The sequence below is a fragment of the Haliotis cracherodii genome, unplaced genomic scaffold, assembly GCF_022045235.1.
Source record: "Haliotis cracherodii isolate W230 unplaced genomic scaffold, xgHalCrac1.p SCAF_6, whole genome shotgun sequence".
Taxonomy (NCBI): domain Eukaryota; kingdom Metazoa; phylum Mollusca; class Gastropoda; order Lepetellida; family Haliotidae; genus Haliotis; species Haliotis cracherodii.
In genome coordinates this window covers 49,092,126-49,107,923 of record NW_027266319.1, presented here as the reverse complement: position 1 = coordinate 49,107,923, position 15,798 = coordinate 49,092,126, and the positions used below count along the sequence as shown (strand labels likewise).

Here is a 15,798-nt window from a genome sequence, read left to right as displayed (position 1 = left end):
TCACTCTCTCTCTCTCTCTCCCTCTCTCTCTCACACACACACACACACACACAGAGGAATATTGGCATACTTAAATATTGTAATTATATTATTTTCATTATGGTGAACATATATCCATGTTTTCGTATGAATAAAGATGAATACAAAAATGATGACAGTGCAAGATCGACAAAACAATAATTATTGCGTAAGGCGCCTCACTACCTGAGGATAAATAACAGGAGAAATTGTGATTGTCTAGTGATATATACTGAAACACTTTGAAAGCGAATATTCCATGTTTTGTAATATTTGGCCACAAAAATCAAATTAAGTTGTGGGTATTTGGCATGAAATTATCAAACGCAACAACATCGAACTGCTTCGAATCTCATGCGATGTGTTTGGAGATTGTAAACACGCCATTTCTGATTTCGAGTTAAAATTGATTTTGCGTTTTCAAAGTGTTTCAGTATATTTTTAATTTTATTACTCTGTTCCTGATGCTATTCGATTTACAAAATACAGAAAATTATGTTTTTGTCCTGCGATCAGCGACTGGAGGATAGCTTCCTACTGCATCTACATGACAAGTACATGCCACTGAAAATCGCTCCACTGCCCATTTCAAACACTTCCGTCGTCGATGACGTCGCAGCACCGTTCTTGGGACGTACACAGGCTTACAGGCGCCTCTCTGAGATGAGACACAAAAAAACGTTAAGTATCTTATGGCATCGGAGATTTCCCATAACGCTATGGCAATAATTATTGATTTTGCATGAGGAATACTTTCGGAATCTATTGATTAAAATATCCCTCGTAACGATGTTTCTGTTGGGTTTTATTTCACCGATGTTTTCCGTGTCATGCAGTGAAGGACGGTCTTCATTTACCAAAATAATGTTCACATAACAGTCGAATACAAGATTAGGTGAGGTGAAATGGGGTTTAGCGTCGCGTCTAAGATTATTGCATTCATATAACGACGTACATGCACGTGTGTGTGCCTGTGTGTGGCTGCTTGTACTAGTCCGGACTAATTTAGATTTTTTTAGTGCTCGCCCACTGAGATACCATGCCGCAGTTTAATAGGAATACCCCACTCAGACACAGTATGCTGACTTCGAGTCGTCCTGTCCTTGTTTTAGCCCCTTAAAGTCGGGCGTCAGGCAGAGCAATAACAAGTAGATTTTTTTTAACGTCTTTTGGTATGACGCGGCCGGGGGTCGACCTTCCGCCCTTACAACCAAGTTGACACAATTTATGGATAACAAGTTTTATAATTACTGTTAAGCCGAAGTTTCTGTATAGATCTTTATACCGTTGTCAAGCAAGACAAAATGTTATAAGGTATCCATACCTATACCGAAATGTTATAAGGTATCCAATCGAAACGTCGCCTTTAAAGTAATAAAAGAAGTTGTTATCCGTCTACTTTGTCATCCGTCAACATCTAAGTAATGCCAATAAAACAGTTTCGCTCTCCATGCAGGCGTTCTATCATTAGACCACGGAACAAGTTGATGAATAGTGAGTGAGTTGGGTTTAAACGCCGCTTTTAACAGTATTACAGTTATATCGCGGCGTGTCAGCTTAATGCGGGAAGAAAGCACGAAGTGATGCAAGTCTCAGACATTTACCACTTCGGTGAAACCCACGAGCAGGGGTATAGTGCTGACAAACCTAAAAAACATAATCGGGGCGAACCGGGATTCGAACCCACAATCATAGGTTTCTGGCTTGCCCAAGGGACGCAAGTCTGCACAGCGAATCGCGGCGCCTTAGACGACTGGGCCACCCCAATTGATGAATAACCCGGACACTGACTATCATGACGATGATATTCGACCAAAAGTTACAATAATATTCTGTGAAGAAACAGATAATGAGTTAGTGAGAAAGTTTAAATACTATTTCAGTTACAGTAAACTACGTTTATAACGAACACGCCTATAACGAACTGACTGAAATAACGAACTTACTTTTTAGTATAGATATGTATATATGCTTATAACGCACTACGGTTATTACGAACTAAGACTAGAGGTCCCTTTGAGTTCGTTGTCATCCTGATGTGACGAAGGATCACAGTCACCTGACATTTCAACCAAGGACACGTGTCTGTACAGACTCAGCGCTTTTGACGAATGTGCTACCCTAGTCCCTTGTTGAAATTAAAACAATGACAATATTGATAATGAAAATGTAACGTTATATCTGTGAGTGAGTGAGTATGGTTTTACGCCGCTTTTAGCACTATTCCAGCAATATCACGGCGGGGGACACCGGGATTGGGCTTCACACAGTGTACCTATGTCAGGAATCGAACCTGGGTCTTCGGCGTGACGAGCGAACGCTTTAACCACTAGGCTACCCGACCTTACATTTGTGAAATTATGCGACAAGGTAAACGTTTCTATTGTTACTCTATATATTTATATAAATCATTTAGTATTGAAAACCCATTTAAAGCAAGTTAACCAAATAGATTACCGTGCTTCTGCATTGGCTACAACTACACATAGCTTCAATGATCAAGCTGGGTTCCCTGTCGCTGTCGTGGTTGATGCGGTAGTGCCAAGGACAGACCCGACCCCCAGACAGACCGAGTGGCCGACACGTCCTCTCCCCGGTCAGGTAGGCATAGTGGGGGTGTGACCCTGGGATGTTGTTCCTGGACAGTTGGGGCACCAGGAACATGCTTTCCTCCAGGGGCACCGACTGGTTGGGGCACAATTGTTGGGGACTCGCAACGACGACAACTACGGCGACCAGCCACAGGCACACCTACAATAGAACGTAGTGCAGACACGTGACATTACTGTTGTTGTTGCTGTTGTTGCTTCACAAGTGTACACATTTTAAGTGTTGTTATTACTACATTTATTGTTTTGTGTAGCAGTGCTAATAGTACACCCGTGACGATCATTAGTCGTCATTAGTATATATTACATTGCTTAACGACCCATGAAGATCCGGGGTAGAATAGGTCTTCAGCAACCCATGCCTGCCGTAAGAGGCGACTATGCTTGTCTAAAGAGGCGACTATCGGGATCGGGTGGTCGGGTTCCCTGACTTGTTTGATGCAATGCCTTTCAGTTTAACCCACCTGCGCACCGTTTGTGGTTGGTGTGCGAGGCTCTTTCTCCACCTCCGCTGGTATGATGTCGTCGTCATCGTATCTCATTTGCGTTGATCGATGCTCATGATATCAAACAGTGGATTGTCTGGTCCAGACTCGATTATTTACAGACCGCCATCATATAGCTGGAATATTGCTGAGTGCGGACTTAAACACGATATAAAACAAGCAAATAGAACTACTACTACGACTACTACTACTACTACTAGTAGTAGTGGTAGTAGTAGTACAGAGAAGGTATTAGTAGTCGTCGTCGTCGTAGTAGTAGTAGTAGTAGTAGTAGTAGTAGTAACAGTGGTACTAGTAACAGCACTACAGTACTGGCCTGACTAGGTCTGTTTGTAGTAGTAATAGTAGCAGTAGTGGTGGAAATAATAATAGTAGCAGTAGTGGTGGAAATAATAATAGTAGCAGTAGTGGTGGAAATAATAATAGTAGCAGTAGTGGTGGAAATAATAATAGTAGCAGTAGTGGTGGAAATAATAATAGTAGCAGTAGTGGTGGAAATAATAATAGTAGCAGTAGTGGTGGAAATAATAATAGTAGTAGTAGTGGTGGAAATAATAGTGGTTGTAGTGGTGGTGGTAGTAGTTGTTGTAGTTGTGGTGGTAGTAGTTGTTGTAGTGGTGGTGGTAGTTGTTGTAGTGGTGGTGTTAGTAGTTGTTGTAGTGGTGGTGGTGTTAGTAGTTGTTGTAGTGGTGGTGGTAGTAGTTGTTGTAGTTGTGGTGGTAGTAGTTGTAGTGGTGGTGGTGTTAGTAGTTGTTGTAGTGGTGGTGTTAGTAGTTGTTGTAGTGGTGGTGGTAGTTGTTGTAGTGGTGTTGGTAGTTGTTGTAGTGGTGGTGGTAGTTGTTGTAGTGGTGGTGGTAGTTGTTGAAGTGGTGGTGGTAGTTGTTGTAGTGGTGGTGTTAGTAGTTGTTGTAGTGGTGGTGTTAGTAGTTGTTGTAGTGGTGGTGGTAGTAGTTGTTGTAGTGGTGGTGTTAGTTGTTGAAGTGGTGTTAGTAGTTGTTGTAGTTGTGGTGGTAGTTGTTGTAGTGGTGGTGTTAGTAGTTGTTGTAGTGGTGGTGTTAGTTGTTGTAGTGGTGGTGTTAGTTGTTGTAGTGGTGGTGTTAGTAGTTGTTGTAGTGGTGGTGTTAGTAGTTGTTGTAGTGGTGGTGGTAGTAGTTGTTGTAGTGGTGGTGGTAGTTGTTGAAGTGGTGTTAGTAGTTGTTGTAGTGGTGGTGGTAGTTGTTGTAGTGGTGGTGTTAGTAGTTGTTGTAGTGGTGGTGTTAGTAGTTGTTGTAATGGTGGTGTTAGTAGTTGTTGTAGTGGTGGGGGGGGGCACGGGTGGCCCAGTCGTCAAAGGCGCCGCGATTCGCTGTGCAGAGTTGCGTCCCTTGGGCACGCCAGAAACCTATGATTGTGGGTTCGAATCCCGGTTCGCCCCGATTATGTTTCTAGGTTTGTCAGCACCATACCCGTGCTCGTGGGTTTCACCGAAGTGGTAAACGTCTGAGACCTGCATCACTTCGGGCTTTCCTCCCACATTAAGCTGACACGCCGCGATATAACTGGAATACTGTTAAAAGCGGCGTTAAACCAAACTCACTCACTCACTCACTGTTGTAGTGGTGGTGGTAGTAGTTGTTGTAGTGGTGGTGGTAGTTGTTGAAGTGGTGTTAGTAGTTGTTGTAGTGGTGGTGGTAGTTGTTGTAGTGGTGGTGTTAGTAGTTGTTGTAGTGGTGGTGTTAGTTGTTGTAGTGGTGGTGTTAGTAGTTGTTGTAGTGGTGGTGTTAGTAGTTGTTGTAGTGGTGGTGTTAGTAGTTGTTGTAGTGGTGGTGGTAGTAGTTGTTGTAGTGGTGGTGGTAGTTGTTGAAGTGGTGTTAGTAGTTGTTGTAGTGGTGGTGGTAGTTGTTGTAGTGGTGGTGGTAGTAGTTGTTGTAGTGGTGGTGGTAGTTGTTGAAGTGGTGTTAGTAGTTGTTGTAGTGGTGGTGGTAGTTGTTGTAGTGGTGGTGTTAGTAGTTGTTGTAGTGGTGGTGGTAGTAGTTGTTGTAGTGGTGGTGTTAGTAGTTGTTGTAGTGGTGGTGGTAGTAGTTGTTGTAGTGGTGGTGGTAGTTGTTGAAGTGGTGTTAGTAGTTGTTGTAGTGGTGGTGGTAGTTGTTGTAGTGGTGGTGTTAGTAGTTGTTGTAGTGGTGGTGTTAGTTGTTGTAGTGGTGGTGGTAGTTGTTGTAGTGGTGGTGTTAGTAGTTGTTGTAGTGGTGGTGTTAGTAGTTGTTGTAGTGGTGGTAGTAGTAGTTGTTGTAGTGGTGGTGGTAGTTGTTGAAGTGGTGTTAGTAGTTGTTGTAGTGGTGGTGTTAGTTGTTGTAGTGGTGGTGTTAGTAGTTGTTGTAGTGGTGGTGTTAGTTGTTGTAGTGGTGGTGGTAGTTGTTATAGTGGTGGTGTTAGTAGTTGTTGTAGTGGTGGTGGTGTTAGTTGTTGTTGTAGTGGTGGTGGTAGTAGTTGTTGTAGTGGTGGTGTTAGTAGTTGTTGTAGTGGTGGTGTTAGTAGTTGTTGTAGTGGTGGTGTTAGTAGTTGTTGTAGTGGTGGTGGTAGTAGTTGTTGTAGTGGTGGTGTTAGTAGTTGTTGAAGTGGTGGTGGTAGTTGTTGTAGTGGTGGTGTTAGTAGTTGTTGTAGTGGTGGTGGTAGTAGTTGTTGTAGTGGTGGTGTTAGTAGTTGTTGAAGTGGTGGTGGTAGTTGTTGTAGTGGTGGTGGTAGTTGTTGTAGTGGTGGTGTTAGTAGTTGTTGTAGTGGTGGTGGTGTTAGTAGTTGTTGTAGAAATCCATGTTATTTCCTGTTATCTCATTCGCCAAGCTTTGTAATATGTTATCACATATATATGCGCTATTAATAGACGCTACGTATATAAGGAAATGGTAACAGCGAACATGACCAATCCCATTGTTCAGTAACTTTTAGTATACGTCGACATTTATTCACTAACTGGTTTATAAACAGGAGGTGAGCCACAGTTGAACTGTGCTGAATTGTACAGTTGTGCCTATAGAACCTGTAGTAACTGATATATATAGCCGATTTATGTATATCCATAGAAAACGTATTGTACATTATCTGATAACATTTGAATATTTAAAGAAATGCATGACAATAGTTTTTATTCCAGCTGCTTCGTGTATAGATGTTTTGAAAGGTAAGTAATGTCTGATTTGTGTTGACTAACATGTAATCTCTGAAATGAACATACATTACAACACATGTTAAATTATCTATATATACTGAACCGAAAAAGAAACGTCACCGTGGAGAGATATATGAGAAACCTCATTTATCCAAACACCGTAAACATACTTTGAGATGAAACTTGGCAAAACTGATCATAATGGTTGCAATTAAAGTGTCAAAGTGAAACACAACACTATTCTCTGAGAAAATGGCTTCACAAGTCAGTATCACGTGTGTCCGTCTCTGTCTGTCTGTCTGTCTGTCTGTCTCTGTCTCTCTCTCTCTCTCTCTCTCTCTCTCTCTCTCTCTCTCTCGTCGACGCACGGTGTCCGCGCTAATGTGTCGCTGGTGTGTCCCCATGGTCTGTCGAGCAGTTTCCGCAGCAATGACAAAGCGATCTTGAAGACGCTGTGGCACAATCTGACTCTTCCACTACGTGGTCGGTCATATGTAGTGTTTGTGGTCTGGTACTGTTGCTGGACAAAAATTACCCACATATTTAAATGACAACTTTTCATACAATGTTACTTGGGGTGAGGTTTCTTTTGCGGTTCAGTAATTAATAAAAAGGATCCCAGAAACTCTCTTTATTTTCAGAGTGAGTGAGTGAGGTAATGCTTTACGTCACATCGGCAATATTTCAGCCATATCGTGACGTGTTATTTTCAGAGACCCTGGGAGTAATCTAGACTTGCCAAATATTAAAGACTTGCATGGGCATTGTATTGAGAACAGATATATTTTGCAATTGGAACACTCAAGGGCTAAGGAAACTATACCAAACTTTAACTTAAAATTTGTCGTAATCTAAAATCAATATATTGTTACAAAATTGCTATAAATTAATCACCAATCCGCAACCAACACGTGGGTTTCTCAAAGCCCACGAGACTTTAACCGTGAAACTTCTATGCACGTGCAACACGATGTGATTTGGAAAGTCAGGACATAAAAGTAGCGTCGCTGTGTCCTGTGGCTCACAAATCAGCGTGTGACGATTTTTCGGTTGTACCCGCACTACAATCACTAAAGTACTGTCGGAAATACTTGAAAACTGATTTTATATCAAAATAAAGCGAATTGACATAATATAGCCTGTCCTTACTGACATTTTGATTACCCTTAAAATGTACTTTTACAGGCAAATTGATGATAAACTTAGAAAATATTCGTGTGTTGTCATGCATGTATGAAACGGCCTATAACCTGAGGTAATTACCTAACACCTGTCCCGAGGTGATGACCTCACACAGGCCCGTGCATTCTCCCAGGTGCAAATGTCACTGAGTTGGGGGTGGTCTCAAAATGTTGCTGTTATTGTACTTAATTGTCATGCGTTTATGGGGGAGCAATTTAGGATATGCTGCATTATATTTGCTTGGAAACATGATAGACTAGTTAAGAGCTATGAAACGGGATGAGTATTGGAAGGTTTTGGTATCCAAAAGTATTTGTTGTTCTACAGATGGTTTCTTGAGGTAGCATTTATCTCCGCTGATGACGTATATGAATCTGTACTTTTGAATGTTGTGTTATGTCTTGCTACGTACCCGTTACACTTAGCCAAGATAGGCACAACAGGGTTAAGCTCACAATGTCTGACTGGCGTACGTAAGACAACGTGACCGTGTTGTGCCGCCAACACATATGTCTTGTACTTTACTGGTTTCTTATTCAGCCGACTTTTCTCTATGACTTGAACTTTCGTTTTTAAATGGGCAATAGCTAAAGTTCCAACCAGTCTATGAACACATCACCACATATAATTTTCTTATGAAAATCACCGGTTTTCTTTTTCGCCTCGAAAACTCGTACTTATCCATCTATAAGCCCCATGTCATGGGTTGCCTCGTGCAAAACAATGACATGATTACCTTTGCCTGATGGTACTATGGGTGCTTTTTGTCCATCTGCCGATAGCTACATGTAGTCAGTGGGACAATTATCTGGACGCCCTGACTGGGATAGTTTTGAATGGTTCGGAGATAATGTGACCTCATAGACAGGATGGAATATTTTCCCCTGAAAAGTGCTCGGTCATCGTCACGCGCAGTGTATCGAAATCCCACCTATTGGAGAGCAATAGTTAGTGCAGTCCGGGAAACATTAATTCCTCCCAAATTCTACTACAAATCAGGTAACCTTCTGCTCATAAAGCATGTACGCTATACGCCTAATCACCCTGTATCAAAGCTGTCTTATATTCTTTTACTTCCCAGTTTTGTTTTGTTTTCTTACCGTACTGTAGACTTGATGATTAATTGAAAACCCCATAGCTTGGGCAGTTTAGTCATTCACCCTATCTAAATTAATAAATGGTTTCCCTCTATCTCTCTAAAGTGTAAAGGACTTGTATACAATCCCCAGTACAGACTCCATATCGTGTACCATGGTTATGGCTATGCAAGTGTAATGTAACATGCATCATGGGAGCAATGTTAACAAAAGACCGCAGCGTCGTTTTGTCCTCTAGAATGTTCTCAAAATGATTTTTGTGTGTGGATTAGATGTTTTATGAAGATTACATTATTATCATTATAACGGAGTCACGTGTGCATATTTCTATAGTCCGTTTCAGACTGCCATCATTGGACTTAGAACAAATGTGAACTTTCTGTTTTCGATCGAATTTGTCCCTGTAAACTTGTTGATAGGCCTCCTTGTGACTGAAATACTTCAAACAACAGGTAGGGCGATCGGTAGTTACTCGATATTTCAATAGCAACAGTCTGTGAAAAATAATATTCTTTTTTTAACCTGCAACAAAACTCTCGGAACATGTTCCAGCAAGACAACGCCCGATAACACACAGCGCGAATCGTCATGAACGTTCTCAATCACTTATTGGGCTATAAATCGTAGGGTTTTCATTTACATGCCATCACAATCTTACACCAAGTGAACAGCGAAAACATGCCACGACTGTCGGAAGCCCAACGCAACGACGCCATCGGCCGACTGCAAACAGGAGAATCATCTTCAGCTGTAGCCAGGTTTTTCCACGTAGCACCAAGCACCATTGCAAGACTGTGGAACCGTGACCTTTCCAGATCCGGTCGACCACGTATCAGTATTAGAGCACAGGACAGAGCATACGGCTGCGTCACTTTCGTGAAAGAACATCCACGACCACCTCGACAACTACGGCAACACCACGATTTCGTAGGATATCAGCCCAGACGGTGAGGAACCGTTTACGCGCTGAAGGTATTCGCGCTAGACGAGCAGTTTGACAGGACCTGCATCGTCGGCGGTAAAATATACTGTTGCATGTGTGCCATGTGCACGCTGGGTCAATGACAATGATGTGTGCCAATTTGAACACTCGATCTGTTGATTATTTTTATGATCTATGAAATATTATATCTAATATCACCTTTGCGTTTCTTTTTTAGCAGAGTATATCTTCGTATAAGTCTATGAATGGCATTTAGAAGTGATACACACAAGAGAGAATGTATGGATGTCAACTTCTATATTATGTGGAACAACGTTTTATATGCTTACTCCTTAAGAATACTTTCTTTGAAAACTTTATTTTGTGTGTGAGTATATGAGGCTAAATGTTTTTTAATGTTTAAAAAAGCCTCCTGCAACAATATTGTTTTTTTTTGCAGAGAATTTCTTTTTTCAACCGTTTGAAGCATACAGATATTTTCAAGCATTTTCGGAGTCAGTTTGTGTTTTTCGTTAAAATCCCAGTTCCCCTCAACCTTTGAAATAGCATGTGGTCAGTTGCTGGGGTCGTTTGGTAAGAGCAAATGATAGTTCATGATAAAAACGGAACAATAATTCACGAGTATTTGGGAACTGTCTAGGTACGATCACAATCCGTGTTAAACATGAAATTACCATCACATATAAAATTAATATTTGTCAAAACATAGCTAAAGACACTCAAAATATTCGTGGTTACTTCTTCAAAAGACTTAATTTATATATGTACATCGTGTTCGTGTGTATACATACATAAAACATACATACATACATACATACATACATACATACATACATACATACAAGAAGCGCAGTAAAACATTGTATTGTTCATAGGCTATATGTTTGTATATGCGTAATAGCCACATCGGTGAGCATGACAACACGTTTCAATGGTAAAAAACTTCATAACTTACCGTCAGCATTATTTCTGCAGTCTACGAGCACCCACGGATGACAGGTGAGTGATGCGCGATGCCCTGTCGTCATTCAGTGTGGGTTTTTACACCTTCAATCAATACGAGGAAAACGTTCCGATACAGGATATCACGCGATAGGGTGAGCTGCACCAAAACGTTCCTGTCGTTAATTGCGTCCACATGACCTGATTATGAATGTCTGTCGAGTGGTAATTTCCACTGACGTTGTGAAGAGAGGGTTTGTACCATTGAGGTGCGTATCTGTAACAGACCTTGAATGGAGTCAAACAACAAACAAACCTACGACTACCCCAACATTGATTTGGGGGAATCCTACATTGAAAACACAGTTGTACAAATGGTATACTCTGCAAAAAATGAAACGCATAACTGATTTCAGATGTATATTTTATATATCATATAAATAATCCACAGATGGTAATCTATTGTTCACAATTGGCACACATCATTGCCATTGACCCACGTTCCAAATGACACACATGCAATAGTAGTTTTTCAATGTGAAGGTCATGTGTTCTCAATATCTTGTATGGCCACCATTAGAGTCCAAAACTGACTGCCATCGTCGTCCCATGGAAGCACTGATTCCGAATTGTGGCCTTGGGAATCTTCACCCACTCTGCCAGCGGTGGCTGTGTCAACTGTCGGAGGTTCTGTGGTTGTTGCTGACGTGCTCGCAGTCGTTGATTTATTGAATCAGCAGAGAACGAGTGACAGTGAGATCTACGACGTCACAGTTGAATGAGTGGGATGTTTTATCATTGTATTCAAACAAATTCTCCCTAACTTGTGACCAGTATATTTACTGACGAATATTTACCCACAAAGTAAATATCATAAGTCAAACTATAACCACTTAGATTAGAATTAAATGTTTGAACTTCACACTGACGCCTACGCCAGGAAATCTGTTTCTCCTCTAAAGATAGCGTATGATCAAATAAAACATAAATTACCCGAGGAAAGCAGCATTGAATACTACTACCTCACTCTATCGTGACTGGGGGCGGTCGGGTAGCCTAGTGGTTTAAGCGTTCGCTCGTCACGCCGAAGACCCGGGTTCGATTCCCGACATGGGTACAATGTGTGAAGCCCATTTCTGGTGTTGCTGGAATATTGCTTAAAGCGGCGTTAAACCATACTCACTCACTCACACACTATACGTCTTCACACTTATTGTTTAAGCTGTGAATTTCCTATGTGTGCAACACAGAGAACGTGAATCACATCTGTGTGTAACATAGATAATGTCCTATACTACTGTAAAACACCACGTCGTTTACATCTGTGTGTAACATAGCTAATGTCCTATACTACTGTAACACACACCACGTCATTTACATCTGTGTGTAACATAGATAATGTCCTATACTACTGTGTGCAACACATGACAAGTCGTTTACATATGTGTGTAACATAGATAATGTCCTATACTACTGTAACACACACCACGTCGTTAACAAATATGTGTTATATAGATAATGCCCTTTACTACTGGATGCAACACACACCACGTCGTTTACATCTGTGTGTAACATAGATAATGTCCTGTACTACTGTAACACACACCACGTCGTTTACATCTGTGTGTAACATAGATAATGTCATGTACTACTGTAACACACACACACCACGTCATTAACATCTGTGTGTTATATAGATAATGTCCTATACTACTAGATGCAACACACACCACGTCCTTTACATCTGTGTGTTATATAGATAACGTCATGTACTACTGTAACACACACCACATCGTTTACATGTGTGTGTTATATAGATAACGTTATGTACTACTGTAAAACACACCACGTCGTTTACATCTGTGTGTTATATAGATAATGTCATGTACTACTGTAACACACACCAAGTCATTAACATCTGTGTGTTATATAGATAATGTCCTGTACTACTAGATGCAACACACACCACGTCGTTTACATCTGTGTGTTATATAGATAACGTCATGTACTACTGTAAAACACACCACGTCGTTTACATCTGTGTGTTATATAGATAATGTCATGTACTACTGTAACACACACCACGTAAATTACATCTGTGTGTAACATCGTTTACATGTGTGTAACATAGATAATGTCCTATACTACTGTGTGCAACATACATCACGTAAATTACATCTGTGTGTAACATAGATAATGTCCTATAGCACTGTAACACACACCACGTCATTTACATCTGTGTGTACCATAGATAATGGTACATACTACTGTGTGACACACAACGTAATTTACATCTGTTAGTGAGTGAGTGAGTGAGTGTGTGGGTATGGTTTTACGCCGCTTTCAGCAATATTTCAGCAATATCACTGCAGGGGACACCGGAATTGGGCTTCACACATTTTACCAATGTGGGAAATCGAATCCGGGTCTTCGGCGTGACGAGCGAACGCTTTAACAACTAGGCTACCCGACCGCTCCACATCTGTGTGTAACATAGATAATGCCACATACTACTGTGTGCAACACACACTCCGTAATTTACATCTGTGTGTAACATAGATAATGCCACATACTACTGTGTGCAACACACACTTCGTAATTTACATCTGTGTGTAACATAGATAATGCCACATACTACTGTGTGCAACACACACTTCGTAATTTACATCTGTGTGTAACATAGATAATGCCACATACTACTGTGTGCAACACACACCGCGTCGTCGTTTACATCTGTGCGTAACATAGTTAATGTCATATACTACTGTGTGCAACACACACCATATAATTTACATCTGTGCGCAACATAGTTAATGTCATATACTACTGAGTGCATCTGTGCGTAACATAGTTAATGTCATATACTACTGTGTGCAACACACACCATATAATTTACATCTGTGCGCAACATAGTTAATGTCATATACTACTGTGTGCAACACACACCATATGATTTACATCTGTGCGTAACATAGTTAATGTCGTATACTACTGTGTGCAACAAATCGCGTCGTTTAATCTGTCTTTAACATAGTTAATGTCATATTCTACTGTGTGCTACACACACCATATAATTTACATTTGTGCATAACATAGTTAATGTCATATACTACTGTGTGCAACACACACCATATAATTTACATCTGTGTGTAACATAGATAATGTCATATACTACTGTGTGCAACACACACCATATAATTTACATCTGTGTGTAACATAGTTAATGTCATGTACTACTGTGTGCAACACACACCATATAATTTACATCTGTGTGTAACATAGTTAATGTCCTCTACTACTGTGTGCAACACACACCATATAATTTACATCTGTGTGTAACATAGTTAATGTCATGTACTACTGTGTGCAACACACACTTCGTAATTTACATCTGTTTGTAACATAGTTAATGTCATGTACTACTGTGTGCAACACACACCATATAATTTACATCTGTGTGTAACATAGATAATGTCATGTACTACTGTGTGCAACACACACCATATAATTTACATCTGTGTGTAACATAGTTAATGTCATGTACTACTGTGTGCAACACACACCATATAATTTACATCTGTGTGTAACATAGTTAATGTGATGTACTACTGTGTGCAACACACACCATATAATTTACATCTGAGTGTAACATAGTTAATGTCATGTACTACTGTGTGCAACACACACCATATAATTTACATCTGAGTGTAACATAGTTAATGTCATGTACTACTGTGTGCAACACACACCATATAATTTACATCTGTGTGTAACATAGTTAATGTCATGTACTACTGTGTGCAACACACACCATATAATTTACATCTGTGTGTAACATAGATAATGTCATGTACTACTGTAACACACACCATGTAAATTACATCTGTGTGTAACATCGTTTACATGTGTGTAACATAGATAATGTCCTGTACTACTGTGTGCAACACACACCATATAATTTACATCTGTGTGTAACATAGTTAATGTCATGTACTACTGTGTGCAACACACACCATATAATTTACATCTGTGTGTAACATAGTTAATGTCCTCTACTACTGTGTGCAACACACACCATATAATTTACATCTGTGTGTAACATAGTTAATGTCATGTACTACTGTGTGCAACACACACTTCGTAATTTACATCTGTTTGTAACATAGTTAATGTCATGTACTACTGTGTGCAACACACACTTCGTAATTTACATCTGTTTGTAACATAGTTAATGTCATGTACTACTGTGTGCAACACACACCATATAATTTACATCTGTGTGTAACATAGATAATGTCCTGTACTACTGTGTGCAACACACACCATATAATTTACATCTGTGTGTAACATAGTTAATGTGATGTACTACTGTGTGCAACACACACCATATAATTTACATCTGTGTGTTACATAGTTAATGTGATGTACTACTGTGTGCAACACACACCATATAATTTACATCTGAGTGTAACATAGTTAATGTCATGTACTACTGTGTGCAACACACACCATATAATTTACATCTGAGTGTAACATAGTTAATGTCATGTACTACTGTGTGCAACACACACCATATAATTTACATCTGTGTGTAACATAGATAATGTCATGTACTACTGTAACACACACCATGTAAATTACATCTGTGTGTAACATCGTTTACATGTGTGTAACATAGATAATGTCCTGTACTACTGTGTGCAACACACACCATATAATTTACATCTGTGTGTAACATAGTTAATGTCATGTACTACTGTAACACACACCACGTAAATTACATCTGTGTGTAACATCGTTTACATGTGTGTAACATAGATAATGTCCTGTACTACTGTGTGCAACACACACCATATAATTTACATCTGTGTGTAACATAGTTAATGTCATGTACTACTGTGTGTAACACACACCATATAATTTACATCTGTGTGTAACATAGTTAATGTCATGTACTAATGTGTGCAACACACACCATATAATTTACATCTGTGTGTAACATAGTTAATGTCATGTACTACTGTGTGCAACACACACCATATAATTTACATCTGTGTGTAACATAGATAATGTCATGTACTACTGTAACACACACCTCGTAAATTACATCTGTGTGTAACATCGTTTACATGTGTGTAACATAGATAATGTCCTGTACTACTGTGTGCAACACACACCATATAATTTACATCTGCGTGTAACATCGTTAATGTCATGTACTACTGCGTGCAACATAGCCAAAACGGTTACATGGTGCGTTCTGTACACCATTCATTTCCTACCGTTTCCTATCACTTCATACAAGGGACCCCATTCATCCTAGAGTTAAAATAAAGATCTTCAGATTAGGTTGCTTCGT

The 15,798-nt window shown here is 40.0% G+C and overlaps 1 protein-coding gene across 1 annotated transcript; it reads right to left on the bottom strand.

Moving 5' to 3' along the window:
- Window positions 1-236: 236 nt before the first annotated feature.
- LOC139445795 (interleukin-25-like) lies at window positions 237-10,611 on the bottom strand. Its single transcript, XM_071227018.1, has 3 exons — window positions 10,453-10,611; window positions 2,476-2,769; window positions 237-676 (listed from the first exon to the last, which is right to left on the bottom strand). The coding sequence occupies exons 1-3, from the start codon at window positions 10,459-10,461 to the stop codon at window positions 512-514; spliced, it is 468 nt and encodes a 155-aa protein (XP_071083119.1). The 5' UTR covers window positions 10,462-10,611; the 3' UTR covers window positions 237-511.
- Window positions 10,612-15,798: the final 5,187 nt, after the last annotated feature.

Coding starts and splice junctions, on each gene's coding strand:
- LOC139445795 (XM_071227018.1), bottom strand. Junction 677..2,475: donor GTAGCCAATGCAGAAGCACG/GTAATCTATTTG, acceptor GTCTCATCTCAG/AGAGGCGCCTGTAAGCCTGT.